This window comes from Panthera uncia (assembly GCF_023721935.1).
Source record: "Panthera uncia isolate 11264 chromosome B3 unlocalized genomic scaffold, Puncia_PCG_1.0 HiC_scaffold_1, whole genome shotgun sequence".
In the NCBI taxonomy this organism is placed as follows: domain Eukaryota; kingdom Metazoa; phylum Chordata; class Mammalia; order Carnivora; family Felidae; genus Panthera; species Panthera uncia.
The window spans coordinates 114,738,641-114,762,106 of NW_026057582.1; the positions used below are offsets into that span (position 1 = coordinate 114,738,641).

At 37.6% G+C, this 23,466-nt stretch overlaps 1 protein-coding gene across 3 annotated transcripts in view; it reads left to right on the forward strand.

Annotated features, from left to right (window-relative positions):
- SCAPER (S-phase cyclin A associated protein in the ER) overlaps positions 1-23,466 on the forward strand; it is a 522,663-nt gene that overhangs the window by 51,675 nt on the left and 447,522 nt on the right. For 2 of the 3 annotated variants that reach the window (XM_049611895.1, XM_049611896.1), the window contains exon 5: positions 795-992. The exons of the other annotated variant lie outside the window; for it this stretch is intronic. In XM_049611895.1, the coding sequence (XP_049467852.1) occupies positions 795-992 (198 nt within the window). The remainder of the gene's footprint in view (positions 1-794; positions 993-23,466) is intronic. 3 annotated transcript variants of the gene reach the window in all.

Genomic DNA, 23,466 nt, shown 5'->3' on the forward strand with positions numbered 1-23,466 from the left:
CATCTCAACCTCCCAAATGCGTATATGTCTGTGTATGTATGTATACTTTATTTGCTTCCTTTTTGGTGTTAAAGATTCTATGTAAAACAAAGATAGGCTATAAAAGATTTACGAAGTTTAGGAATTGCTGTTATATTGAAGACCAGAGCCTAAAACAAAACAGGAGGGTATTAGCCTGTTTCGGCTACTGTCCACTCTAGAGCTCTTCTATGAAAAAGAAAAACAAGCAATCAGGAATGATACACACACATACAAAACAACCCAAAGAAACCTGGGATTGTTTGTTGCTCTAACTGTAGTAGAGGGTTAATATTTATTTATTTTTCAGTTTAAGTAGCCACAGAAAGATAAGCAACTCTTTTGTACTTCTAGTGAGAAGCTTCAGGTTTGCATTTTGAATTTCGGTCTTTATGTAAACTACATGCTTTTTGGTGGAATGACTCTGTGGTAGAGTCTGTAAAACTATAGAATGTAATCTTTATTTTCAAAGCTTGCCAGTGCAACTGAGCAAAGAATGGGTCCTTTAGTGCTCCTTTTTGACTAAGGGTCTGTTAACTGTTGAAGCCATGCTAATCTTCAGTAAGACGTGTCTGAAATAAAAACATGTCCTTAAAAACCTGCTGGTTTTAAGATGAGAAGCTTCGTTTTGATGAATTCAGTGTGGTATAAGATAAAAAGAAGAATGTCACGTTTTTAAGTATTTATGTTGAAAAATGTGTTTTATACAAAAGTCCAATCCCTGAAGGCTTTTACAAAATATTTTTATACGTTTATGTTTTGTTTTATCTTACCAGAATGTTGGAGTAGACTGTAAGATAACATCATCTACAACTGGAGATAAACACTTTGATAAAAGTCCCACTAAAGCACGGCATCCTCGGAAAATTGATCTAAGAGCTAGATACTGGGCATTTCTTTTTGACAATCTTCGCCGGGCAGTAGATGAAATTTATGAAACTTGTGAATCAGATCAGAGTGTGGTAGAATGTAAGGTAAGGTTTGCCTGGAGACTCTGAAAGCCAAATTCTCTAATTTTTGTTATACCTGACATGATCATTTTCCTCAGTATGCAGTACTGTATTGTTAACTATCAGTGTCATCATGCTGTATATTAGATCCTCACAACTTATTCATCTTATAACTGAAATTTTGTACCCTTTCATCAGCTCTATCTTCCCCACTCCTTGGAACCACTATTCTACCCTCCTTCTATGATGGCTTCAGGTTTTTTTGGTTTTGATTTTTTGAGTACCCCCCCTTTTTTTTTGTATTACCTAATTATGTACTTTAATATTCTGTGCAAGATTTGGTAGAAAGCTGTGTTAATACATATTCCTGGGCCAGAAACCAAAAAGATGGATACACACACACACACCCCACATAAAATTATTTTACAAATCTCTCTTATCTGCATTTTCCATTAGTACTGTAGGTGGCACTAGTGAGATTTTCACATTCTTTGGTTTCATGTTTAATGTCTTTAATTGGACATTGCTCCCTTTCTGCTACCATTCTGATCACTCTCCTAATTCACTGTGGTCAGGGAAAAGTGAGATTGATAGCTAACCATAAACGATCCTGGGTGGGATTGGGATGTCATTCTAAGGTGTGTTTTCCAATTTCAGATAACCTTGTGTTTGTAATAGGACATTAAACACATAGTACAATCTGTTTCTAAAAATTCACTAAAAAGCCTTACCTTTTAGTAAGTAGAACTATATGCTATCTTATTTAATACTGAATGAAATTATTTTTAGAAAAGCCAGAGTGTTACATCTTCATAGAAATATCTTTATAGAGATAGCTTGTGTTTTTACAGTGAACAGGATTGAAAACCCTGGAATTCATTATTTAACTTTTGAAAAATATGAAGGGTCTAAGAAAAGTTACATGTTGAAACAGCAGCTGTGTTTCCTCTATAATTGAAACAGCCAGAATAGGTTTTAGAATAGTTTAAAAATATCATTCATTAGAAGCAGGTTTCAGAATGAAAAGTAATTGAAATCACCCAAATTTATAGTCTGTTTGTCACAATTTTGTTATTATCGCCATGTAAAAATTTTTATGTTTAAAAAGTATGTTTAGGCAAAATCATAACCTTGGAGTTTAATGAGTCAGCATGTTGTGGTAGAAAACACTATTGACCTTAATTTTAGGTTACAGTTTCTTCTATAAAATGAGCATGTAGACCTAGATAATTTCTTTTTTATTTATTTATTTTCATTTATTTATTTATTTGTTTACTTAAAATCTTATTTTTTTAAATTGACATCCAAAAACAAAAAAATAAAAACAAACAAAAAAAATAAATTGACATCCAAATTAGTAAGTAAGCCATAGAAATCAGATCAGGAAATTCTTTGATTTTTGTATTTAAAAACAACAAAAGGTTGAAGAAATAAAATTTGTTTGTAACGTGTACTTCTTTATAGAAGTGAGTTTGACCAATTGCAATCATGTTTCTACCATGAGCAGAAACCCTTGCAACTGTCTGAATTTTGGTCTCTCTTGTTCATCTACCAAAGCTTTGTGAAAATTTAATAATGATAGATCTTTTTTTTGTGCAAGGTATAGATTATAAAAGTAGAGAAGGTTTTGACAAAGAGAGAGTAGTACAGATGTGTTCTTTATTTTTTGTACTGCTCCAAGATGCTCAAAGGCTTATGCTGGGAAATAAAATCTGAGAGCTTAAAAGCTGATTTTCATACCCAACTCTGCTCTTCTCCCCATCCAGACTTAACAGGTGGTGAGGTAAAAAGATATAGTTTGGTCTGAGCATGTGCTGGCTGTGTAATAATCAAAATTCTTTTATTTTTATTTTTCTTTAGCTCTGTCCTTACTATAAAAGTGCTTTATTTCTTATCTCATTTGATTAGTACCTTTCTGAGACAAAAAGCCCAGAGAGTTTTCCTCACTGTGCAGGTAGATTCAACTCTTGTTTTGTGAATTTACTGACAAGATTTACCCCTATTTGTGATTTTTGTGTTTTAGCCTTATTAAGTAATCACAGTTCAGTTCTTTGTCTCATGAGTAAAATGCAGTTAATAACACCTGTATTATGTAATTCACATGCTAAGTATAGCCTGATAGTGGAAAGTATCTTTTTTATTTCAGCTAGGATGGCTGACCAGAGCTCCACTGTATAATCAAGAGGCTAAATTTCTAATTATTTTAGTTTGAAGATGTGCCTTTTATGCCATCATCCACTTCCCTGTATGACTTGCTAAGAATTGACGTTTCAGCAAAACTGTAACCACCACCATTGCATTTCCCCATCTCCTTTATAAATTGGGATAGAGGATGGGCTAGGGCAGATTGCCTTTTAGAGAGTACCTAGTTAATGAAGCGGTAGCCATCCTCTCACCTTGTTCTCACCAAAGTTTGAGGTGGTTTTGAATTTCTTGTAAAGTTTGTGAGTATGGCTGCAAGAATGAGAGACTGGCATCTTATTCTCTGGCTGGATCTTTGCTATGCTGACTGATTTTGATGCCTTTGGAATGTGTTGAATGAGTTTGGGGGAAAGTATCCTGGGTACACATTGTCTTTCTTTTCCCTGTTTCCCATTTTAGCCTGGGGGGTCTGGATGTGTGGCTCTGGAATATTGGGTATAGAGACTGGTGTATGTATCTGCTTTAGAGATTTCATAACACTATAGGCTTTCTGGCATAACTCATGCCAGCTGGGCTTGAAGGGACTATACGATAATATGTCTTGAAAGGAGATGGGATGGGAGTTATCATTGAGCAAGTAAAGAGGACCTCCAGTGAGTCTGATGATTTATGTGAGGGAAGGAGAGTGGACATTGGTGAAGATGTTGTAGTCAGAGGGGCTTCCTATGGGGACAGTTGGTTAGGTGAGAATATGCAAAATGCTGGTGGAGTTGGGGCAGATACTGGTTGGTTAGAGGGAGCCAGGGTGACCTGAACACTGCCTAGAGAACCACATATGCTACCTGTGCAGAAATCACCATCTACTGCAGAGATCAGTAGAGACCAGTGACCTCAGACTGAGTTAGAGCAAGATTAGGGATATATCTCTGCTTGGCAGCACTTGACTCTCTTGGCAGTCAGCATTACTTTTGTCTCTGGAGAAGGACAGGCTGATGACTATAGCAGGTCACTAATATTTGGTGAACTCTTATAAGTAGAATATTGCTCTGTTCCCACAGCTGCTGCACATGGCAAAGCACATAAAGTTTGTGAATGTAGGAGAGTGAGAAGGAGAGTACAGGGGAAGAAGAGAGGAACCAATGAGAACAAGCCATACCCTTCCCACTACCAGCATCTGCTAAAGGCCATGTAATTCTCACTTGTGCTTAATAGGCAGGTTGACTGTAGGTGGGATTTAAAAACTACGCTTTGATAATTGAATATAATTGGAAAATTGTGGAATTTCACTGAGCATACTCAAGAAGTTTAGTATTCAACTTAGTATTTAAGTAATGTTATAGGGAAAAATATAAAAGTATTCTATGTTTATATCTTGGTGAGTTGAGACTTCTCAGTCCAACAAGGAGTAAATTGAGATGTGAGGAAATGCTTTGGAAGATAATGACACGCACTAAAAAGAAACTTCAAGGGCTTCTAGGTGGCTCATTGGTTGAGCATCTGACTCTTGATTTTGGCTCAGGCTATGATCCCAGGTTGTGGGACCAAACCCTGCCTTGGGCTCTGCGCTGAGCATGGAACCTGCTTAGGATTTTCTCTCTCTCTCCCTCTGCCCCTCTTTCCTGCTCGCACTCTCTCTAAAATTAAATAAAAGAAACTTTATACTTAGATATAAGGAGAGTGTCACAGTTGGGAAAATAGAGGTCCAGAGACAGAGAAAGAATACTCGTGGAGATAGGAAGAAGACCAGGAGAATAGGAATGTCCTGAAAGCCATGAAAGAAGTAAGTGGTATTGGAGAGGTCATGAATGATTGCAGTTGAGAGAAAGCTTTTCAGTTTGGCCTTCAAGAACAGTACATAGGATCAAGGCAAAGATTTGTGTTAACAATTTGAAATTCCTTCTGGTGAGTTCCTTGCCCTTTTTATTTTTGAAAAGTAGGAGGTATGGGCTGTTGGTTGCAGCCCTGAAGGTCACAGTTGTGATGGGAAATTCTTTTTCCTGTATCTTCAGTTTTCCTTATTAGATTCCTTCCTAGTCAGCATTTAACATGCTTATTTCTCTTCCATAGTAAATAAGAACAATAAAAGCCCAAACCCTTTCTCTACTTATCCTTTCATCTCTTATCCCACCCCCATGTTTTTCCTTTCCTTCTTAGTCAAGTTTCATGGAAGAACTTTGTGTATTTGCTGCCTCCATTTCCTTTTCTTCCAGGTACTCATTAGACTACTCCAACCTGGTATAACATCCTATCAGAGCTCCACTTAAGCTCTTATTAAAGTGGTTGTTCCTCTCAGTGTTACTAAGCCCAGTAGATGTTTTTCAGCTCCTTCCATGATCTTTGAGTAGCATTTCACACTGTTGACCACTTCCCTCTTCTTTTAGCACTCTCTCCTTTGACTTTTATGAAATAATCTCTGCTATTTTTTCCTCTTTGTTGGCTGCTACTTCTGCCTTTTTTTTTTTTTTTTGGTTTTTTGCTTTTCCCACCTGATCTTTAACTGTTGGGAGGTCATTCAGTCTCCTTTTAGTCCATCTTCTTTTCTCACTATCACATACTTTCTCTCTTGGCAGTTTTCTCCATGCCATGGCTTAATTTACCATTCATTTGCTGATGAGTCTTAGTATGTATCTCTAGCTTACACCTTTCTTCTCACTTTTAGGCCTGTATATCCAACTTGCCTAGTTGGGACCTCCAGTTGGATATCTCACAAGCATATCAAACTGACTTACAAAAAAACTAAGTTCATGATCTCTTCTTCTACCTGAAGATGTATTTCTCTCTCCTGAATGGGCCTCTACCCTGCCCCCCCGCCCCCCCGCCCTTTACCTCACTCACGCCAGCCACTGTCCAATGAATTACCTCCTAAATCTTTCTAATCTGTCTACTTTCATTTCTCATATTTTATGATTCAGTGTTAAAGTTTAGAGATAGATAGGTTTCATTTTAGTCTGTTTAACATGACACTTAATTGATGATTTATGGTTGACAAATCTTTCTTTCTTATACCTGGTTCTCATATATATTATACTCAATAGAGCATAGATTATTTTCTTTTTGGGTATTTGGAATAACTTAATAACTTGATCTCACAGTTACCATGTCATAACTATTACTGGGGTTAGTTAAATCTGATTTTTCTGAGTTAAGAGCTTAGTTTTTAGGAGTAAGCATCATACCATTTTATACCATACTTCACTCTTATTTATTTAGGTATAAGTGTAACTTTAAAAAATGTTTTAATAGTTACAGGTGTACTATATAGTGATAACAACAGTTCCTTACATTATCTGGTGCTCATAATGACATGTACACTCCTTAATCCCAATCACCTATTTAACTCAACCCCCCCCCCCCCCCCATCCTCTACCTTCTGGTAACCATCAGTTCTCTATAATTTAGAGTCTGTATCTTGGTTTCTGTCTCTTTTTTTCCCTTTGCTTGCCTGTTTTGGTTTTTAAATTCCACATGTGAGTGAAATCATATGGTATTTGTCTTTGACTGACTTATTTCGCTTAGCATTGTACTCTCTAGCTTCATCTATGTCATTGTAAATGGCAAGCTTTCATTCTTTTTGATGGGTCAATAAAATTCCATTGTATGTATATACCACATCTCATCTTTATCCATTCATCAGTCGATGGACATTTGGGCTTTCTCCATAGTTTGGTTATTGTTGATAATGCTGCTATAAACATTCCAGTGCATGTACCCCTTCAAATATGTATTTTTGTATCCTTTGGGTAAATACCTAATAGTGCCATTGCTGGATCATAGGGTAGTTTTAGTTTTAGTTTTAGTTTTTTGAGGAACCTCTGTTGTCCAGAGTGGCTGTACCAGTTTGCATTCCCACCAACAGTGCCAGAGGGTTCCCCTTTCTATGCATCCTCACCAATACCTATTGTTTCTCATATTGTTAATTTTAGCCATTTTGTTAGGTGTGAGGTAGTGTCTCACCTCACAAATGAAATTGTGGTTTTGATTTGTATTTTCCTGATGATGACTGATGTTGAACATCTTTGTATGTGTCTGTTAGCCATCTGGATGTCTTTGGAAAAGTATCTGTTCATACACCTTCTCATTTCTTTACTGGGTTATTTGTTTTTTGGGGGTGTGGAGTTTAATAAGTTCCTTATAGATTTTGGATACTAACTCTTTATCAGAAAGGTTGTTTGCATATATCTACTCCCATTCTGTAGGGTACCTTTTAGTTTTGTTGATTATTTCCTTTGCTGTGAAGCTTTTTATCTTTTTTTTTTTTTTTTTTTTTTTTTGAGAGGGCACAAGGGAGCCAGCGGCAGAGAGAGAGAAGTGGTGTTCACCTGGAGCTCATGTTTTACCTGCAGTGGGGCTGGAACTTGCCTGAAGTGGAGCTCGAGCTTGCCGAAAGTGGTATTCAAGCTCATCCAGTATTGGACTCAAACTCACAAACTGTGAGATCACGACCTGAGCCAAAGTCAGATGCTTAATGACTGAGCCACCCAGGCACCCAGAAGCTTTTTATCTTGATGAGGTCCCAGTAGTTCATGTTTGCTTTTGTTTCCCTTGCCTTCAGCCACCTGTCTAGCAAGAAGTTGCTCCTGTGGAGGTCAAAAGGTTGCTGGCTGTGGTCTCCTCTAGCATTTCAGTAGCTTCCTGTTTCATGTTTAGGTCTTTCATTCATTTTGAATTTATTTTTGTGTATGGTGTAAGAGAGTGGTTGAGTTTCATTCTTTCCATGTCACCATCTGGTTTTCCAAGTACCATTTACTGAAGAGACTTTTTTCCATTGGATATTCCTTCCTGCTTATATAGTTGTGGGTTCATTTCTGGGTTTTCTATTCTATTCCATTGATCTATGTGTCTGTTTTTGTGCCAGTACCATACTGTCTTGATGACAACAGCATTGTAATATAGCTTGAAATCCAGAATTTTGATGCCTCCAGTTTTGTTTTTCTTTTCCAAGATTGCTTTGGCTATTCAGAGTCTTTCTGATTCCATGGCAATTTTAGGATTGTTTGTTCTAGCTCTATGAAAAATGCTGATGGTATTTTGATAGGGATTGCATTAAATGTGGATTGCTTTGGGTAGTATAAACATTTTAACAATGTTTGTTCTTCCAGTCCATGAACATGGAATACTTTTCCATTTCTTTATGTCTTCTTTAATTTCTTTCATAAGTGTTCTATAGTTTTCAGAGAACAGATCTCTTACCTCTTTAGTTAGCTTTATTCCTAGATATCTTACTGGTTTTGGTGCAGTTGCAAATGGGATAGATTCCTTGATTTCTTTTTCTGGTGCTTCTTTATTGGTCTATAGAAATACAACAGAGTTCTGCATATTGATTTTATATCCTTTGACTTTGCTGAATTCAGTCTTAGTTCTCACAGTTTTTAGTGGAGTCTTTTGGTTTTTCTACATAGAGTATCATGTCATCTACAAATAGTGAAAGTTTTGACTTCTTCCTTGCTGATCTGTATGCCCCTTATTTCTTTTGTTGTCTGATTACTGAGGCTAAGACTTCCAGTACTATGTTAAATAATAATGGTGAGAATAGACATCCTTGTCTTGCTTCTGGCAGTAGGGGAAAGGCTCTCAGTTTTTTTTTTTTTGCCAAGGAGGATAATATTAGCTGTGAGTCTTTTGTATATGGCCTTTATGATGTAGAGGTGTGTTCTATCTATCCCTACTTTGTTGAGGGTTTTTAAGTCAAGAATGGATGCTGTTAGTTACTTTATCTATTGACAGGATCATATGGTTCTTATCTTTTATTAATGTAGTGTATCATGCTGATTGATTTGTGAATATTGAACCAGCACTTTAGCCCAGGAGTAAATCCCACTTGATCATGGTAAATAATTCTTTTGGAATTCAGTTAGCTAGTATCTTGTTAAGAGTTTTGCATTCATGTTCATCAAGGATATTGGTCTATAATTCTCCTTTTTAGTGGGGACTTTGTCTGGTTTTGGAATCAAGGTAATGCTGGTTTTGTAGAGTGAGTTTGGAAATTTTACTGCATTTCTATTTTTGGGAACAGTTTGAGGAGAAAAGGTATTAATGTTTGGTAGAATGCCCCTGGGAAACCATCTGGGCCAGGACTCTTGTTTGCTGGGAGATTTTTTGATTACTGTTTCAGTTTCTTTGCTGGTTATGGGTCTGTTCAAATTTTCTTTTTCTTCCTGTTTCACAGTTTTGGTGGTTTGCGAGCTTCTAGGAATTTGTCCATTTCTTCCAGATTGCCCAGTTTGTTGTCATATAATTTTCCATAGTATTCTCTTATAATTGTTTGAATTTCTGTGGTGTTGGTTGTGATTGCTCCTCTTCTATTCGTGATTTGATCTCTTTGGGTCCTTTCTCTTTTGGTAAGTCTACCTAGGGGGTTATCAATTTAGTTTATTCTTTCAAACACCAGCTCTTGTTGATCGTTCTACCAGGTTTGGTTTTTTTTTGGTATCAATTATTTCTGTTCTAATCTTTATTATTTCTCTTCCACTGGCTTTACACTTTATTTGCTGTTCCTTTTCTAGTTCCTTTGTGTGTAAAGTTAGGTTGTGTATTTGGAACATTTCTTCCTTCTTTAGGAAGGCCTGGATTGCAATAACTTCCCTCTTAGGACTGCCTTTGCTGCATCCCAAAGGTTTTGGACTGTCGTAGTTTCATTTTCCTTTGCTTCCATGTAGTTAAAATTTCTTCTTTAAACTTAACAGGAACCCATGGGGGAGGGGAAGGAAAAAAAAAAAAGGAGAGAGGTTAGAGTGGGAGAGAGCCAAAGCATAAGAGACTCTTAAAAACTGAGAACAAACTGAGGGCTGATAGGGGGTGGGAGGGAGGGGAGGATGGGTGATGGGTATTGAAGAGGGCATCTTTTGGGATGAGCACTGGGTGTTTTTTTTTTTTTTTTTTATAATGCTCATAGATTTTACTATGAAATTAACATTCATAGCTATGATATACACACATTATCACAGCTTACACATATTCTGAAACTAAAAGCAGAGCTGGGATGTAGAAGGTCCAACTTTGCAGTTTTAGAAAGCAGCAGGGCCAGAATTATCAACACATAGAATCGAAATGAGCTACAGGGAAAATAGTATCCTTGAGTTACACTTTGTCTTCTCTTTGCACTGGCCATGTACTCTTAACTGTTCAGTGTCAATGAATTTTTGTTTGTCACATGATTTTTGTAACAGCAACTGCCCTGTACTTCTCACAGCGTTTCTTCAATGGTAAAATCTCTCATAATTCTCATTTCTTAAGAAAAAAAATTAGAACAGAAGTATTCACATGGACAGCACAGCCAGGTAGTCAGCACAGTAGGCCTGAGGCTGGAGAAGACAGGTACCCAAAGGCCCATTTATACATGCTTTTGCTCTAGATTATCAGCTTCCTTGGACATCAAAGGTCTATAATGGTATCAGAATTTAAGGAGCCACAGGGAATCAATGGGTGACTTTAAGATTCTTTTCGTGTTTGAGATGACATGATAGTTAAGACAAGTAAACTGCCCTTGAGGAGAAGGTGCTAATTATAGTACATGCATCCTTTGTATATTCCCATGCACTGTGCTTATAGGTGCTTATCCCTTACTTAGAATATGCAATGTTGTTTTCAACAACTATGAACTGAGTGTCTAAGAAGTTAGATCATGGGGTAAAAAAAGAAACACATTTCTCAGCCTTCTTAAGACTGAGAATCTTATGGGAACACCTATACTTCTGACTCAGTCACACAACAAAATATGAAATTAGTCCCAAGAAAAAGCTTCAGAAGAAAAGAGATACATGGGGTTATGTGTAATGATCAAGAGAAGATTTCCCATATTCAAGGGCAAAGCAAGCTTTCCTAAGAAAACACTTTTGAGCTAAGACAGGAGGCCTGACTAGGAGCAAAGTCTATAAGAGGGAGAAGGAAGCATGTGTGTAAAAAGGAGTAAATGTTTCCAGACGATGTAGTTGGAGGAAGCAGAACACCGCTGAGGGGCTGTAAGGTTTGAGTGACAGAACAGGGTGAGAGGTCTGGTCTGGGAAGAGGCTACCAAGCCACATAGGGGCCAGACCATGATCTTATGTATTGCAGGCTGTTTTTTTTTTTTTTTCAATATATGAAATTTATTGTCAAATTGGTTTCCATACAACAGGAGCACCTGGGTGTTGTTTGGAAACCAATTTGACAATAAATTTCATATATTGAAAAAAAATAAACTAAAAATAAAAAGAATAAAAATAAAAAAAATAAAATTTCTTCTTTAATTTCCTGGTTAACCCATTCATTCTTTAGTAGGATGTTCTTTAAATTTTTTTTTTAATGTTTATTTATTTTTGAGAGAGAGAGAGAGCACAAGCAGGGGAAGGGCAGAGAGAGGGAAACACAGAATCTGAAGCAGGCCCCAGGCTCTGAGCTGTTAGCACAGAGCCTAACGTGGGACTCGAACCCACAAACCATGAGATCTGACCTGAGCCGAAGTCGGACACTTAACCGACTGAGTCACCCACTCACCTCAGTAGGATGTTCTTTAGTCTCCAAAATTTGATGGCTTTTCAAATTTTTTCTTGGGGTTGATGTCGTTTCATAGTGTTGTGATCTGAAAATATGCATGGTATGATCTTGATCTTTTTTGTATTAGTCGAGGGCTGATTTGTGACCTGGTACGTGATCTATTCTGGAGAATGTTTCATGTACGCTTGAGAAGAATGTGTATTCTGCTTTAGGATGAGATGTTCTGAATATATCTGTTAAGTCCATCTGGTCCAATGTGCCATTCAAAGCCATTGTTTCCTTGATGATTGTCTGCTTAGATGATCTGTCCATTGCTTTAAGTGGGGTGTTAAAGTCCCCTTCTATTTTATTATTATCAATGAGTTTCTCTTTTTTTCAATTTTATTTTTTAAATTTACATCCAAATTAGTTAGCATATAGTGTAACAGTGATTCCAGGAGTAGATTCCTTAATGCCCCTTACCCATTTAGCCCATTCCTCCTCCCACAACCCCTCCAGTAGCCCTCTGTTTGTTCTCCATATTTAAGAGTCTCTTATGTTTTGACCCCCTCCCTGTTTTTATATTATTTTTGCTTCCCTTCCCTTATGTTCATCTGTTCTGTGTCTTAAAGTCCTCATATGAGTGAAGTCATATGATATTTGTCTTTCTCTAATTTTGCTTAGCAGAATACCCTCTAGTTCCATCCACGTAGTTGCAAATGGCAAGACTTCATTCTTTTTGATTGCCGAGTAATACTCCATTGTGTGTGTGTGTGTGTGTGTGTGTGTGTGTGTGTGTGTATGTATGCACCACATTTTCTTTATCCATGCATCCATAGATGGACATTTGGGCTCTTTCCATACTTTGGCTGTTGTTGATAGTGCTGCTATAAACATGGGGGTGCATGTGTCCCTTTGAAACAGCATACCTGTATCCCTTGGGTAAATACCTAATAGTGCAATTGCTGGGTCGTAGGGTAGTTCTTTTTTTAATTTTTTGAGGAACCTCCATACTGTTTTCCAGAGTGGCTGCACCAGTTTGCATTCCCACCAACAATGCAAAAGAGATCCTCTTTCTCCACATCCTTGCCAACATCTGTTGTCGCCTGATTGTTAATGTTGGCCATTCTGACAGGTGTAAGGTGGTATCTCATTGTGGTTTTGATTTATATTTCCCTGATGATGAGTGAAGTTGAGCATTTTTTCATGTGTCGGTTGGCCATCTGGCTGTCTTCTTTGGAGAAGTACCTATTCATGTCTTTTGCCCATTTCTTCACTGGATTATTTGTTTTTTGGGTGTTGAGTTTGATAGATTTTGGATACTAACCCTTTATCTGATGTGTCGTTTGCAAATATCTTCCCCCATTCTGTTGGCTGCCTTTTAGTTTTGCTGATTGTTTCATTTGCTGTGTAGAAACTTTTTATTTTGATGAGGTCCCAAGAGTTCATTTTTGCTTTTGTTTCCCTTGCCTCCGGAGACGTGTTGAGTAAGAAGTTGCTGCGGCCAAGATCAAAGAGGTTTTTGCCTGCTTTCTCCTCGAGGATTTTGATGGCTTCCTGTCTTACATTTAGGTCTTTCATCCATTTTGAGTTTATTTTTGTGAATGGTGTAAGAAAGTGGTCTAGTTTCATTCTTCTGCATGTTGCTGTCCAGCTCTCCCAGCCCCATGTGTTAAAAGAGACTGTTTTTTTTCCTATTGTATATTCTTTCCTGCTTTGTCAAAGATTAGTTGGCTATATATTTGTGAGTCCATTTCTGGGTTCTCTATTCTGTTCCATTGATCTGAGTGTGTGTTTTTGTGCCACAATGAGTTTCTTTTTAAAAAAAATTTTTTTTAACATTTGTTTATTTTCGAGAGACAGATCACAAGTGGGAGAGGGGCAGAGACAGAGAAAGACACAGAATCTGAAGCAGGCTCCAGTCTCTGAGCTGTCAGCTCGAGCCTGATGTGGGGCTCAAACCCACAACTGTGAGATCATGACCTGGGTTGAAGTTGGATGCCCAAACGACTGAGCCACCCAGGCGCCCCCACAATGGGTTTCTTTATGTTTGTTTTTAATTGAGTTATATATTTGGGTGCTTTCAAATTGGGGGCATAAATATTTATAATTGTTAGATCTTCTTTCCTTCTTGTTGATGGAAAGACCCCTTAATTATGATATAATGCCCTTCTTTATCTCTTGTTACAGTCTTTGATTTAAAAATCAACCTTGTCTGAAATAAGTATGGCTACTGCAGCTTTCTTTTGATGTCCATTAGCATGATAGATCGTTCTCCATCCCCTTACTTTCAATCTGCAGACATCCTTAGGTGTAAAATGAGTCTCTTGTGGCAGCATATAGACTACTTTTATTTTTTTTTAATCCATTCTAATACCCTGTGTCTTTTGATTCGAGCATTTAGTCCATTTAATTTCAGGGTGATTATTGAAAGATATGAATTTAGTGCCAGTGTGTTACCTGTAGAGTTAGTGTTTTTGGTGATACTTTTCAGTCCTTTTTAGTCTTTGTTGCTTTGGTATTTTAATTTCTCCAAAGAGTCTCCCTTAAAATTTCTTGCAGGGCTGGTTTAATGGTCATGAACTCCTTTAGTTTTTCTTTGTCTGGGAAACTCTTATCTCTCCTTCTGTTTTGAATGACAGCTTTGCTGAATAAAGAATTCTTGGCTGTATATTTATCCTGTTTAGCACATTGAATATATTCCTGCCGTACCTTTCTGACCTGCCAAGTTTCTGTATACAGATCTTCTGTGAACGTGTAGGTTAAGGGCTTTTTTCCGCTTGCTGCTTTCAGGATTCCTTTCTTGCCTGTGCATTTTGTGAATTTGAGTATGATTTGCCTTGGCAGTCGTTGGCTTTTTTTTTTTCTTTTTTTTTCAACATTTATTCATTTTTTTAATATGAAATTTATTGTCAAAGGCACTGTGCTAACTACTTCACCCAGATCATCACACTTAATCCACACAATATTCCCACAGACCAGTGCTGCTCTTCCTATTTTCAGAAAAGAAGTCCAGGGTTTAGAGAGGTTAAATACGGCAGAGGCAGAGTAAGGACCTCAATCCAGGCAGCCCCCCTGCTGAGCCTGAGCCTTTAACTACTTTACTACACTGTAGTGAGGGTTAATCAAGATGACATGTGAAAGTGCTTGGAAATTAGAAAGCACTAAACAAGTGTGAGGGAATTTTTATTGCCACTTCCAGATACTTAGACAAGTGACCACAATTAGCTTTCATCCAATGTTAATAATTTAAATATTGCTTCCCCTTGTAACAGCTATTCAAAAGACAATGCTTCATATTCAGCAAAAGGTGCAAAAGTACCTGTGAAGGTGTTGTTTTTTTTTTAATATGAAATTTATTGTCAAATTAGTTTCCATACAACAATGCTCATCCCAACAGGTGCCCTCCTTAATGCCCATCACCCACTTTCCCCTCCCTCCCACCCCCTATCAACCCTCAGTTTATTCTCAGTTTTTAAGAGTCTCTTATGGTTTGCCTTGTTCCCTCTCTGTAACTTTTTTCCCCCCTTCCCCTCCCCCATGGTCTTCTGTTAAGTTTCTCAGGATCCACATAAGAGTGAAAACATATGGTATCTTTCTCTGTATGACTTATTTCACTTAGCATAACACTCTTCAGTTCCATCCATGTTGCTACAAAAGGCCATATTTCATTCTTTCTCATTGCCAAGTAGTATTCCATTTTATATATATACACCATAATTTCTTTATCCATTCATCAGTGATAGACATTTAGGCTCTTTCCATAATTTGGCTATTGTTGAAAGTGCTGCTATAAACATTGGGGTACAAGTGCCCTTATGTATGAGTACCCCTGTACCCCTTGGGTAAATTCCTAGCAGTGCTATTGCTGGGTCATAGGGTAGATCTATTTTTAATTTTTTTGAGGAAGCTCCACACTGTTTTCCAGAGTGGCTGCACCAGTTTGCATTCCCACCAACAGTGCAAGAGGGTTCCCATTTCTCCACATCCTTGCCAGCATCTATAGTCTACTGATTTGTTCATTTTAGCCACTCTGACTGGTGTGAGGTGGTATCTGAGTGTGGTTTTGATTTGTATTTCCCTGATGAGGAGTGACATTGAGCATCTTTCCATGTGCCTGTTGGCCATATGGATGTCTTCTTTAGAGAAGTGTCTATTTACGTGTTCTGCCCATTTCTTCATAGGATTATTTGTTTTTCGGGTGTGGAGTTTGGTGAGTTCTTTATAGATTTTGGATACTAGCCCTTTGTCGTCTGATATGTCATTTGCAACTATTGTCTCCCATTCTGTTGGTTGCTTTTTAGTTTTGTTGATTGTTTCCTTTGCAGTGCAGAAGCTTTTTATTTTCATGAGGTCCCAATAGTTCATTTTTCCTATAATTTCCTTGCTTTTGGAAATGTGTCAAGTAAGAAATTGCTGCGGCTGAGGTCAAAGAGGTTTTTTCCTGCTTTCTCCTCTAGGGTTTTGTTGGTTTTCTGTCTCACCAGGAAATGTCCTTCATCCATTTTGAGTTTATTTTTGTGAATGGTGTAAGAAAGTGGTCTAGTTTCATTCTTCTGCATGTTGCTGTCCAGTTCTCCCAGCACCATTTGTTAAAGAGACTGTTTTTCTTTTCCATTGGATATTCTTTCCTGCTTTGTCAAAGATTAGTTGGCCATACTTTCGTGGGTCCATTTCTGGAGTCTCTATTCTATTCCACTGGTCTACGTGTCTGTTTTTGTGGCAATACCATGCTGTCTTAATGACTACAGGTTTGCAGTAGAGGCTAAAGTTTGGGATTGTGATGCCTCCCACTTTGGTCTTCTTCTTCAATACTACTTTGGCTATTCAGGGCCTTTTGTGGTTCCATACAAATTTTAGGATTGCTTGTTCTAGCTTCGAGAAGAATGCTGGTACAACTTTGATTGGGATTGCATTGAATGTGTAGATAGCTTTGGGTAGTATTGACATTTTGACAATATTTATTCTTCCAATCCATGAGCACGGAATGTTTTTCCATTTCTTTGTATCTTCTTCAATTTCCTTCATAAGCTTTCTATAGTTTTCAGCATACAGATCTTTTACATCTGTGGTTAGGTTTATTCCTATGTATTTTATGTTTCTTGGTGCAATTGTGAATGGGATCAGTTTCTTTATTTGTCTTTCTGTTGCTTCATTATTAGTGTATAAGAATGCAACTGATTTCTGTGCATTGATTTTGTATCCTGCAACTTTGCTGAATTCATGTATCAGTTCTAGCAGACTTTTCGTGGAGTCTGTCGGGTTTTCCATGTATAATAGCATGTCATCTGCAAAAAGTGAAAGCTTGACTTCATCTTTGCCAATTTTGATGCCTTTGATTTCCTTTTGTTGTCTGATTACTGATGCTAGCACTTCCAACACTATGTTAAACAACAGTGGTGAGAGTGGACATCCCTGTTGTGTTCCTGATCTCAGGGGGAAAGCTCTCAGATTTTCCCCATTGAGGATGATATTAACTGTGGGCTTTTCATAAATGGCTTTTATGATGTTTAAGTATGTTCCTTCTGTCCCGACTTTCTCGAGGGTTTTTATTAAGAAACGATGCTGAATTTTGTCAAATGCTTTTTCTGCATCGATTGACAGGATCATATGGTTCTTATCCTTTGTTTTATTAATGTGATGTATCACATTGACTGATTTATGAATATTGAACCAGCCCTATAGCCCAGGAATGAATCCCACTTGATCATGGTGAATAATTCTTTTTGTATGCTGTTGAATTCGATTTGCTAGTATCTCGTTGAGAATTTTTGCATCCATATTCATCTGGGATATTGGCCTGTGGTTCTCTTCTTTTGCTGGGTCTCTTTCTGGTTTGGCAGTCAAAGTAATGCTGGCTTCATAGAATGAGTCTGGAAGTTTTCCTTCCCTTTTTCTTTTTTGGAACAGCTTGAGAAGGATAGGTATTAACTCTGCTTTAAATGTCTGGTAGAATTCCCCAGGGAAGCCATCTGATCCTGGACTCTTATTTGTTGGAAGATTTTTGATAACTGATTCAATTTCTTCGCCAGTTATGGGTCTCTTCAAATTTTCTATTTCTTCCTGAGTTTTGGAAGTGTGTGGGTGCTTAGGTATTTGTCCATTTCTTCTAGGTTGTCCAGTTTGTTGGCATATAATTTTTCATAGTATTCCCTGATAATTACTTATATTTCTGAGGGATTGATTATAATACTTACATTTTCATTCATAATTTTATCTATTTGGGTCCTCTCCCTTTTCTTTTTGAGAAACCTGGCTGGAGGTGTATCAATTTTGTTTATTTTTTCAAGAAACCAACTCTTGGTTTTATTGATCTGCTGTAAATGGCATGGTGGGTCATAGTGAGACTGCGTTCTTCTTCATGGCTGTGCCCTTAGTTCCCGATAGCTGGCCCAAAGCTCTGAAGCTATTAAGCCTTCAGACAAAGACGCACCAGCTTCTGGATTGCAATGTATTTTCCTCTCGGGACTGCCTTCGCTGCATCCCAAAGCGTTTGGATTGTTGTATTTTCATTTTCATTTGTTTCCATATATTTTTTTAATTTCTTCTCTAATCGCCTGGTTGACCCATTCGTTCTTTAGTAGGCTGTTCTTTAACCTCCATACTTTTGGAGGTTTTCCACACTTTTTCCTGTGGTTGATTTCAAGCTTCATAGCATGTGGTCTGAAAGTGTGCATGGTATGATCTTACTTCTTTATACTTATGAAGGGCTGTTTTGTGACCCAGTATGTGATCTATCTTGGAGAATCTTCCATGTGCACTTGAGAAGAAAAGTATCTTCTGTTGCTTTGGGATGCAGAGTTCTAAATATATCTGTCAAGTCCATTTGGTCCAATGTATCATTCAGGGCCCTTGTTTCTTTATTGATCCTGTGTCTAGATGATCTGTCCATTACTGTAAGTGGAGTATTAAAGTCCTCTGCAATTACCACATTCTTATCAATAAGGTTGCTCATGTTTGTGATTGTTTTATATATTTGGGGGCTCCCATATTCAGCACGTAGACATTTATAATTGTTAGCTCTTCCTGATGGATAGACCCTGTAATTATTATATAATGCCCTTCTTCATCTCTTGTTATAGCCTTTAATTTACAGTCTAGTTTGTCTTATATAAGTTTGGCTACTCCAGCTTTCTTTTGAGTTCCAGTAGCATGATAGATAGTTCTCCATCCCATCACTTTCAATCTGAAGGTGTCCTCGGGTCTAAAATGAGTCTCTTGTAGACAGCAAATAGATGGGTCTTGTTTTTTTATCCATTCTGATACCCTATGTCTTTTGGTTGGCGCATTTAGTCCATTTACATTCAGTGTTATTATAGAAAGATATGGGTTTAGAGTCATTGTGATGTCTGTAGGTTTCACGCTTGTGGTGATGTCTCTGGTACTTTGTGGTCCTTGCGACATTTCACTCACAGAATCCCCCTTAGGATCTCTTGTAGGGCTGGTTTATTGGTGATGAATTCCTTCAGTTTTGTTTGTTTGGGAAGACCTTTATCTCTCCTTCTATTCTAAATGACAGATTTGCTGGATAAAGGATTCTTGGCTGCATATTTTTTCTGTTCATCACATTGAAGATTTCCGGCCATTCCTTTCTGGCCTGCCAAGTGTCAGTAGATAGGTCTGCTACTACTCTTAGGCATTTACCTTTGTAAGTTAAAGCGTGTTTATCCCTAGATGCTTTCAGAATTCTCTCTTTATCCTTGTATTTTGCCAGTTTCACTATGATATGTTGTGCAGAAGATTGATTCAAGTTTTGTGTGAAGGGAGTTCTCTGTGCCTCTTGGATTTCAATGTTTGTTTCCTTCCCCAGATCAGGGAAGTTCTCAGCTATGATTTGTTCAAGTACACCTTCAGCCCCTTTTTCTCTCTTTTTCTTCTGGAATTCTTTTGATAGGGATATTGTTCCATTTGATTACATCACTTAGTTCTCTAATTCTCCCCTCATACTCCTGGATTTTTTATCTCTCTTTTTCTTAGCTTTTTCTTTTTCCATAATTTTATCTTCTAATTCACCTTCTCTTCTCTGCCTCTTCAGTCTGTGCTATGGCCACCTCCATTTTATTTTGCACCTCATTTATAGCATTTTTTAGCTCCTCCTAACTATATCTTAGTCCCTTTATCTCTGTGGCAATAGATTCTCTGCTCTCCTTTATGTTTTTTTCAAGCCCAGCAATTAATTTTATGACTATTATTTTAAATTCTTGTTCCATTATATTGCTTACATCATTTTTGATCAATTCGTTAGTTGTTGCTACTTCCTGGAGTTCCTTTTGAGGAGAATTCTTCTGTTTCTTCATTTTGGGTAGATCCTGCGGTATCTCCAAACTGCAGGGCACTTCCACTGTGCTCTCCAGAGTAACTTGTCTTGTTGGTAACTTCCGCTGTGTTCTCCAGAGTAACTTGTCAGACTGGTGTGTACCTTATCTTCCCCTCTCTTAGGGGCAGGACTCACTGTGGAGTGGTGTGGCCCCTGTCTGGGCTGCTTGCATACTGCAAGGCTTGTGGTGCTGCTTTGATGGGATCTGGCCAAGGGCGTATTAGACAGGGTGGATCCACAAGGTGCACAGTGGTGGGAGGGCCAGGCTTAGCTTGCTTTGCCGTAGGTGGTCCCCTGTGGGAGGGTCCTGAAGCACCAGGAGGGAGGCTGGCCCCTAGGAGGGATGTATCCACAGAAGCATGGCATTGGGTGTTTGCAGGGTGCAAGGAAGTTTGGTGACGGGAACTGGTTCCCTGTGGACTTTCGTCTGGGGGATGGGAGAGGGAAATGGTACTTGCTAGTGCCTTTGTTCCCCCGCTGAGCTGAGCTCTGTCCTTCTGGGACTCAACAACTCTCCTTCCCGGCATCCTCTCGCCCTCTCCACTCTCAGAGATTAGAGCTTTTGAGTTTTAACATTCCAGATGTTAAGTCCCAGTGGCTATTAGTACTCATGCAGTCCGGCCTCTCTGCTTTTGCAAGCCAGACTTTGGGGGCTCTGCCTTGCAGGTTGGGCTGCCCCTCCACTGCCCTGGCTCTCTCCTGCCAGTCCGTGTAGCATGCACCGCCTCTCTGCCCTTGCTACCTTTTCTTCTTCTGTGGGCCTCTTGTTCATGCTTGGCTCTGGAGAGTCCGTTCTGGTGTTTTTCTGAGTTATTTAGGCAGATGTGGGTGGAATCTAAGTGATCAGGAGGATGAGTTGAGCTCAGAGTCCTCCTACACCTCCAACCTCCTCTTCTTTTCTTTTCTTGGATTTAGTTTGTTATTTTTTAGCTTCTTAAGTTGTAAAGTTAAGTTTTTGATTTGAGATCTTTCTAGTTTTTTATGTAAGCATTTATAGCTATAAATTTCCCTCTGAGTACTGCTTTAGATATGTCTCTTAAGTTTTAATCTGTTGTATTGTTACTTTCATTTGTGTCTGTTTTCTGTTACCTCTTGTGATATTTTTCTTGGCCAATTTATTGTTTAAATTCAACAAATTTGTGAATTTTCTAGTTTTAACTTTGTTATCAGTTAACTTTATTCTGCTTTAGTTGGAGAAGATACCTTGTATGATGTCCATCTTTTTAAGCCATCTTTTTAAATGGAGTCTTATTATGTGTGTCCTAATGTGTGTTGTATCTTGGAGAATGTCTAGAGTAGGGATTCTTAACCTTGAATTCTTAGACCTGTGTTTGTAAATCATCTGTAGGTATTGAAATTATTTTGTTCATGTATGTTGTTTTGGGTAGGAGTTCCATAACTTTCATGAAATTCTTAAAGATGATTGTCACCTTAAAAGGATGTATCACAGATTCTTGATTAATCTATTCTACTTACACCCTGGATGAGAAACATGGATGATAAAGCATAATAGAGGGATGATGTTACAGACTTGGAAATTTAACTCTCTCTCTGAAAAGTTAAAAAGGGCTATCTTAGATAGCCATCTCAGGAAAGGCTTAGTTATCTAGTCTCCTGTCAAGATGATGAGACCCATTAGAAATGCTCCTGCTTTTGTCTTCTCTATTCCATGGTGCCAATAATTTAGTCACAATTTTTGATTGTGGCAACATGTTAGATCTGCAAATTCTCAGTCTCTTTCTAACCATGCTTGTGGCTTCAGCCTGTCTATAAACTGCTTCATCTTGAATCCTGTTCACTTGCTCTCATCCCCTCCATGAATCCTGTCAAGGTTTTGCTCATTTCTTATTTCCTGGTATTCTGACAATGCCTTCCAATAACGGGCTTCAATACCTATAAACCTGCTCTGCTGCATCTCTGACTTGGGCTTCTTTTTGGAATGATTCTTGTCACAATTAAATTAGGTGAACATTTCCTTATCTTTTCATGATTCCCATAAAAAATTAAATATATTGCAATTATAAAATAGGAAGACTGAATCAAACAAGGCAAGAACATTAAGAAGGTAAACCTTGAATTCCTAATGTTTGCTGAGTTTTATTCTTTTGGTGAAGTTTTGTTTCTTTGGTGAAAACTATTTAATAGGAATTTATTCGTCCCCTGTGGGCACATCAAGGAATTTGAGCTGATGGTGTTAGGAAACAGAGAGAGAAATCTTTAGGAAATGGATTTTTATAAAATTGTATCCCAGGAAATTCTGTCCAGTGTTCTTTAGCAAGAGGCTTCTTATTTCCCCTTCAGAAGAGGATAAGACAGTCATTTGAGTGGGGTATAGCTACACTGTCATGTAGTTGCTCTACACCCATTCCTCTTTTTCTCACTGTTTTTAAATATTTAATAGAGGCACAGTCATGGAAATGATGGTTTGCGAAAGTTATCCATGAAGATGTGCTGCCAGTGAGCTCAAATTACAAAGTGCATTGATAATGGTAACAATATCAGAAATACAATAATTAGCTCTCATATGGCTGATCTGTGTAGTTCTCTTAGTTGTTATATACACTAACGTCTTGGGTGAACATTCCTGTAAGCTATTTCAATTTAGTTGGAATGCTGTAATTATCGATTATGGGACTGAAGTCCTTATGACAGTGTGCTCTTCATTTCATTAGGTGATAGTGAAAGAATGAAGTAGCATAATTTACCATATTAATTTACCAATTATCCTCCAATAAAATAATAAATAAGTGAAATTGAATGATTTGGGGGAGTTTGCAGATATAATTGTTCTTAGTCATGAACAAATAAGGCAGATTTCATGGTAACATATTTGTTTAAAGATTTAGGTATCTTTTGTTGTTTTCTTTGTTAATGAGTATTTACATTGAAATTTGGTCATGATCCATTTCTTAAGTAGAAGTGTTTGGTGGTTTGTATTTTTAATAAGATTGGAAGCATCTTTAATGAAGACCATGTCATCTGCTTTTTTTGTTTCTACTACACTCTGGGTACATACAGTAAAAATTTCATAAATGAGTCTTAAATCTAGTTTGTGATACTCTAGTAAAAATTTACAGGGCCTACAAAATATTTCTACAATCTTTCCTTGACAATTAGCTTGTTTTTAAGGTATCATGTTTTTGTTTTAGAATTAAGTTATTTGTCTCAGAAATATTTTTTGCAGTTATAGGAGTAAAAACTTTAAAATAATTATACTTCATTTAACAGCTACCCTAATACTGATTTTGTAATTCAGTTACACTCACCATAGAGCATGAAATTTTTAAAAACAGTTGAGTTTTATAAGTATCAAAGGATGAATTTATAAGGATTCTTGGAAATAGAACAGTTTCCATAAAAGGTACAGTTCTTGTTTCCTGTTTATTTTTTTAATCATAAAAAAAAATTTTTTTTAAGGCGGCTCCATGCCCAACATGGGGCTTGAACTCATGACCCTGAGATCAAGTGTTGTATGCTCTACTGACTGAGCCAGCCAGGTGCCCCTTATTTCCTACTTATAATTAGAGTATTTTTTTTTTTTTTTTGTAAAACTTCACATTTAAAAAACCAAGAAATACAAACAGACAT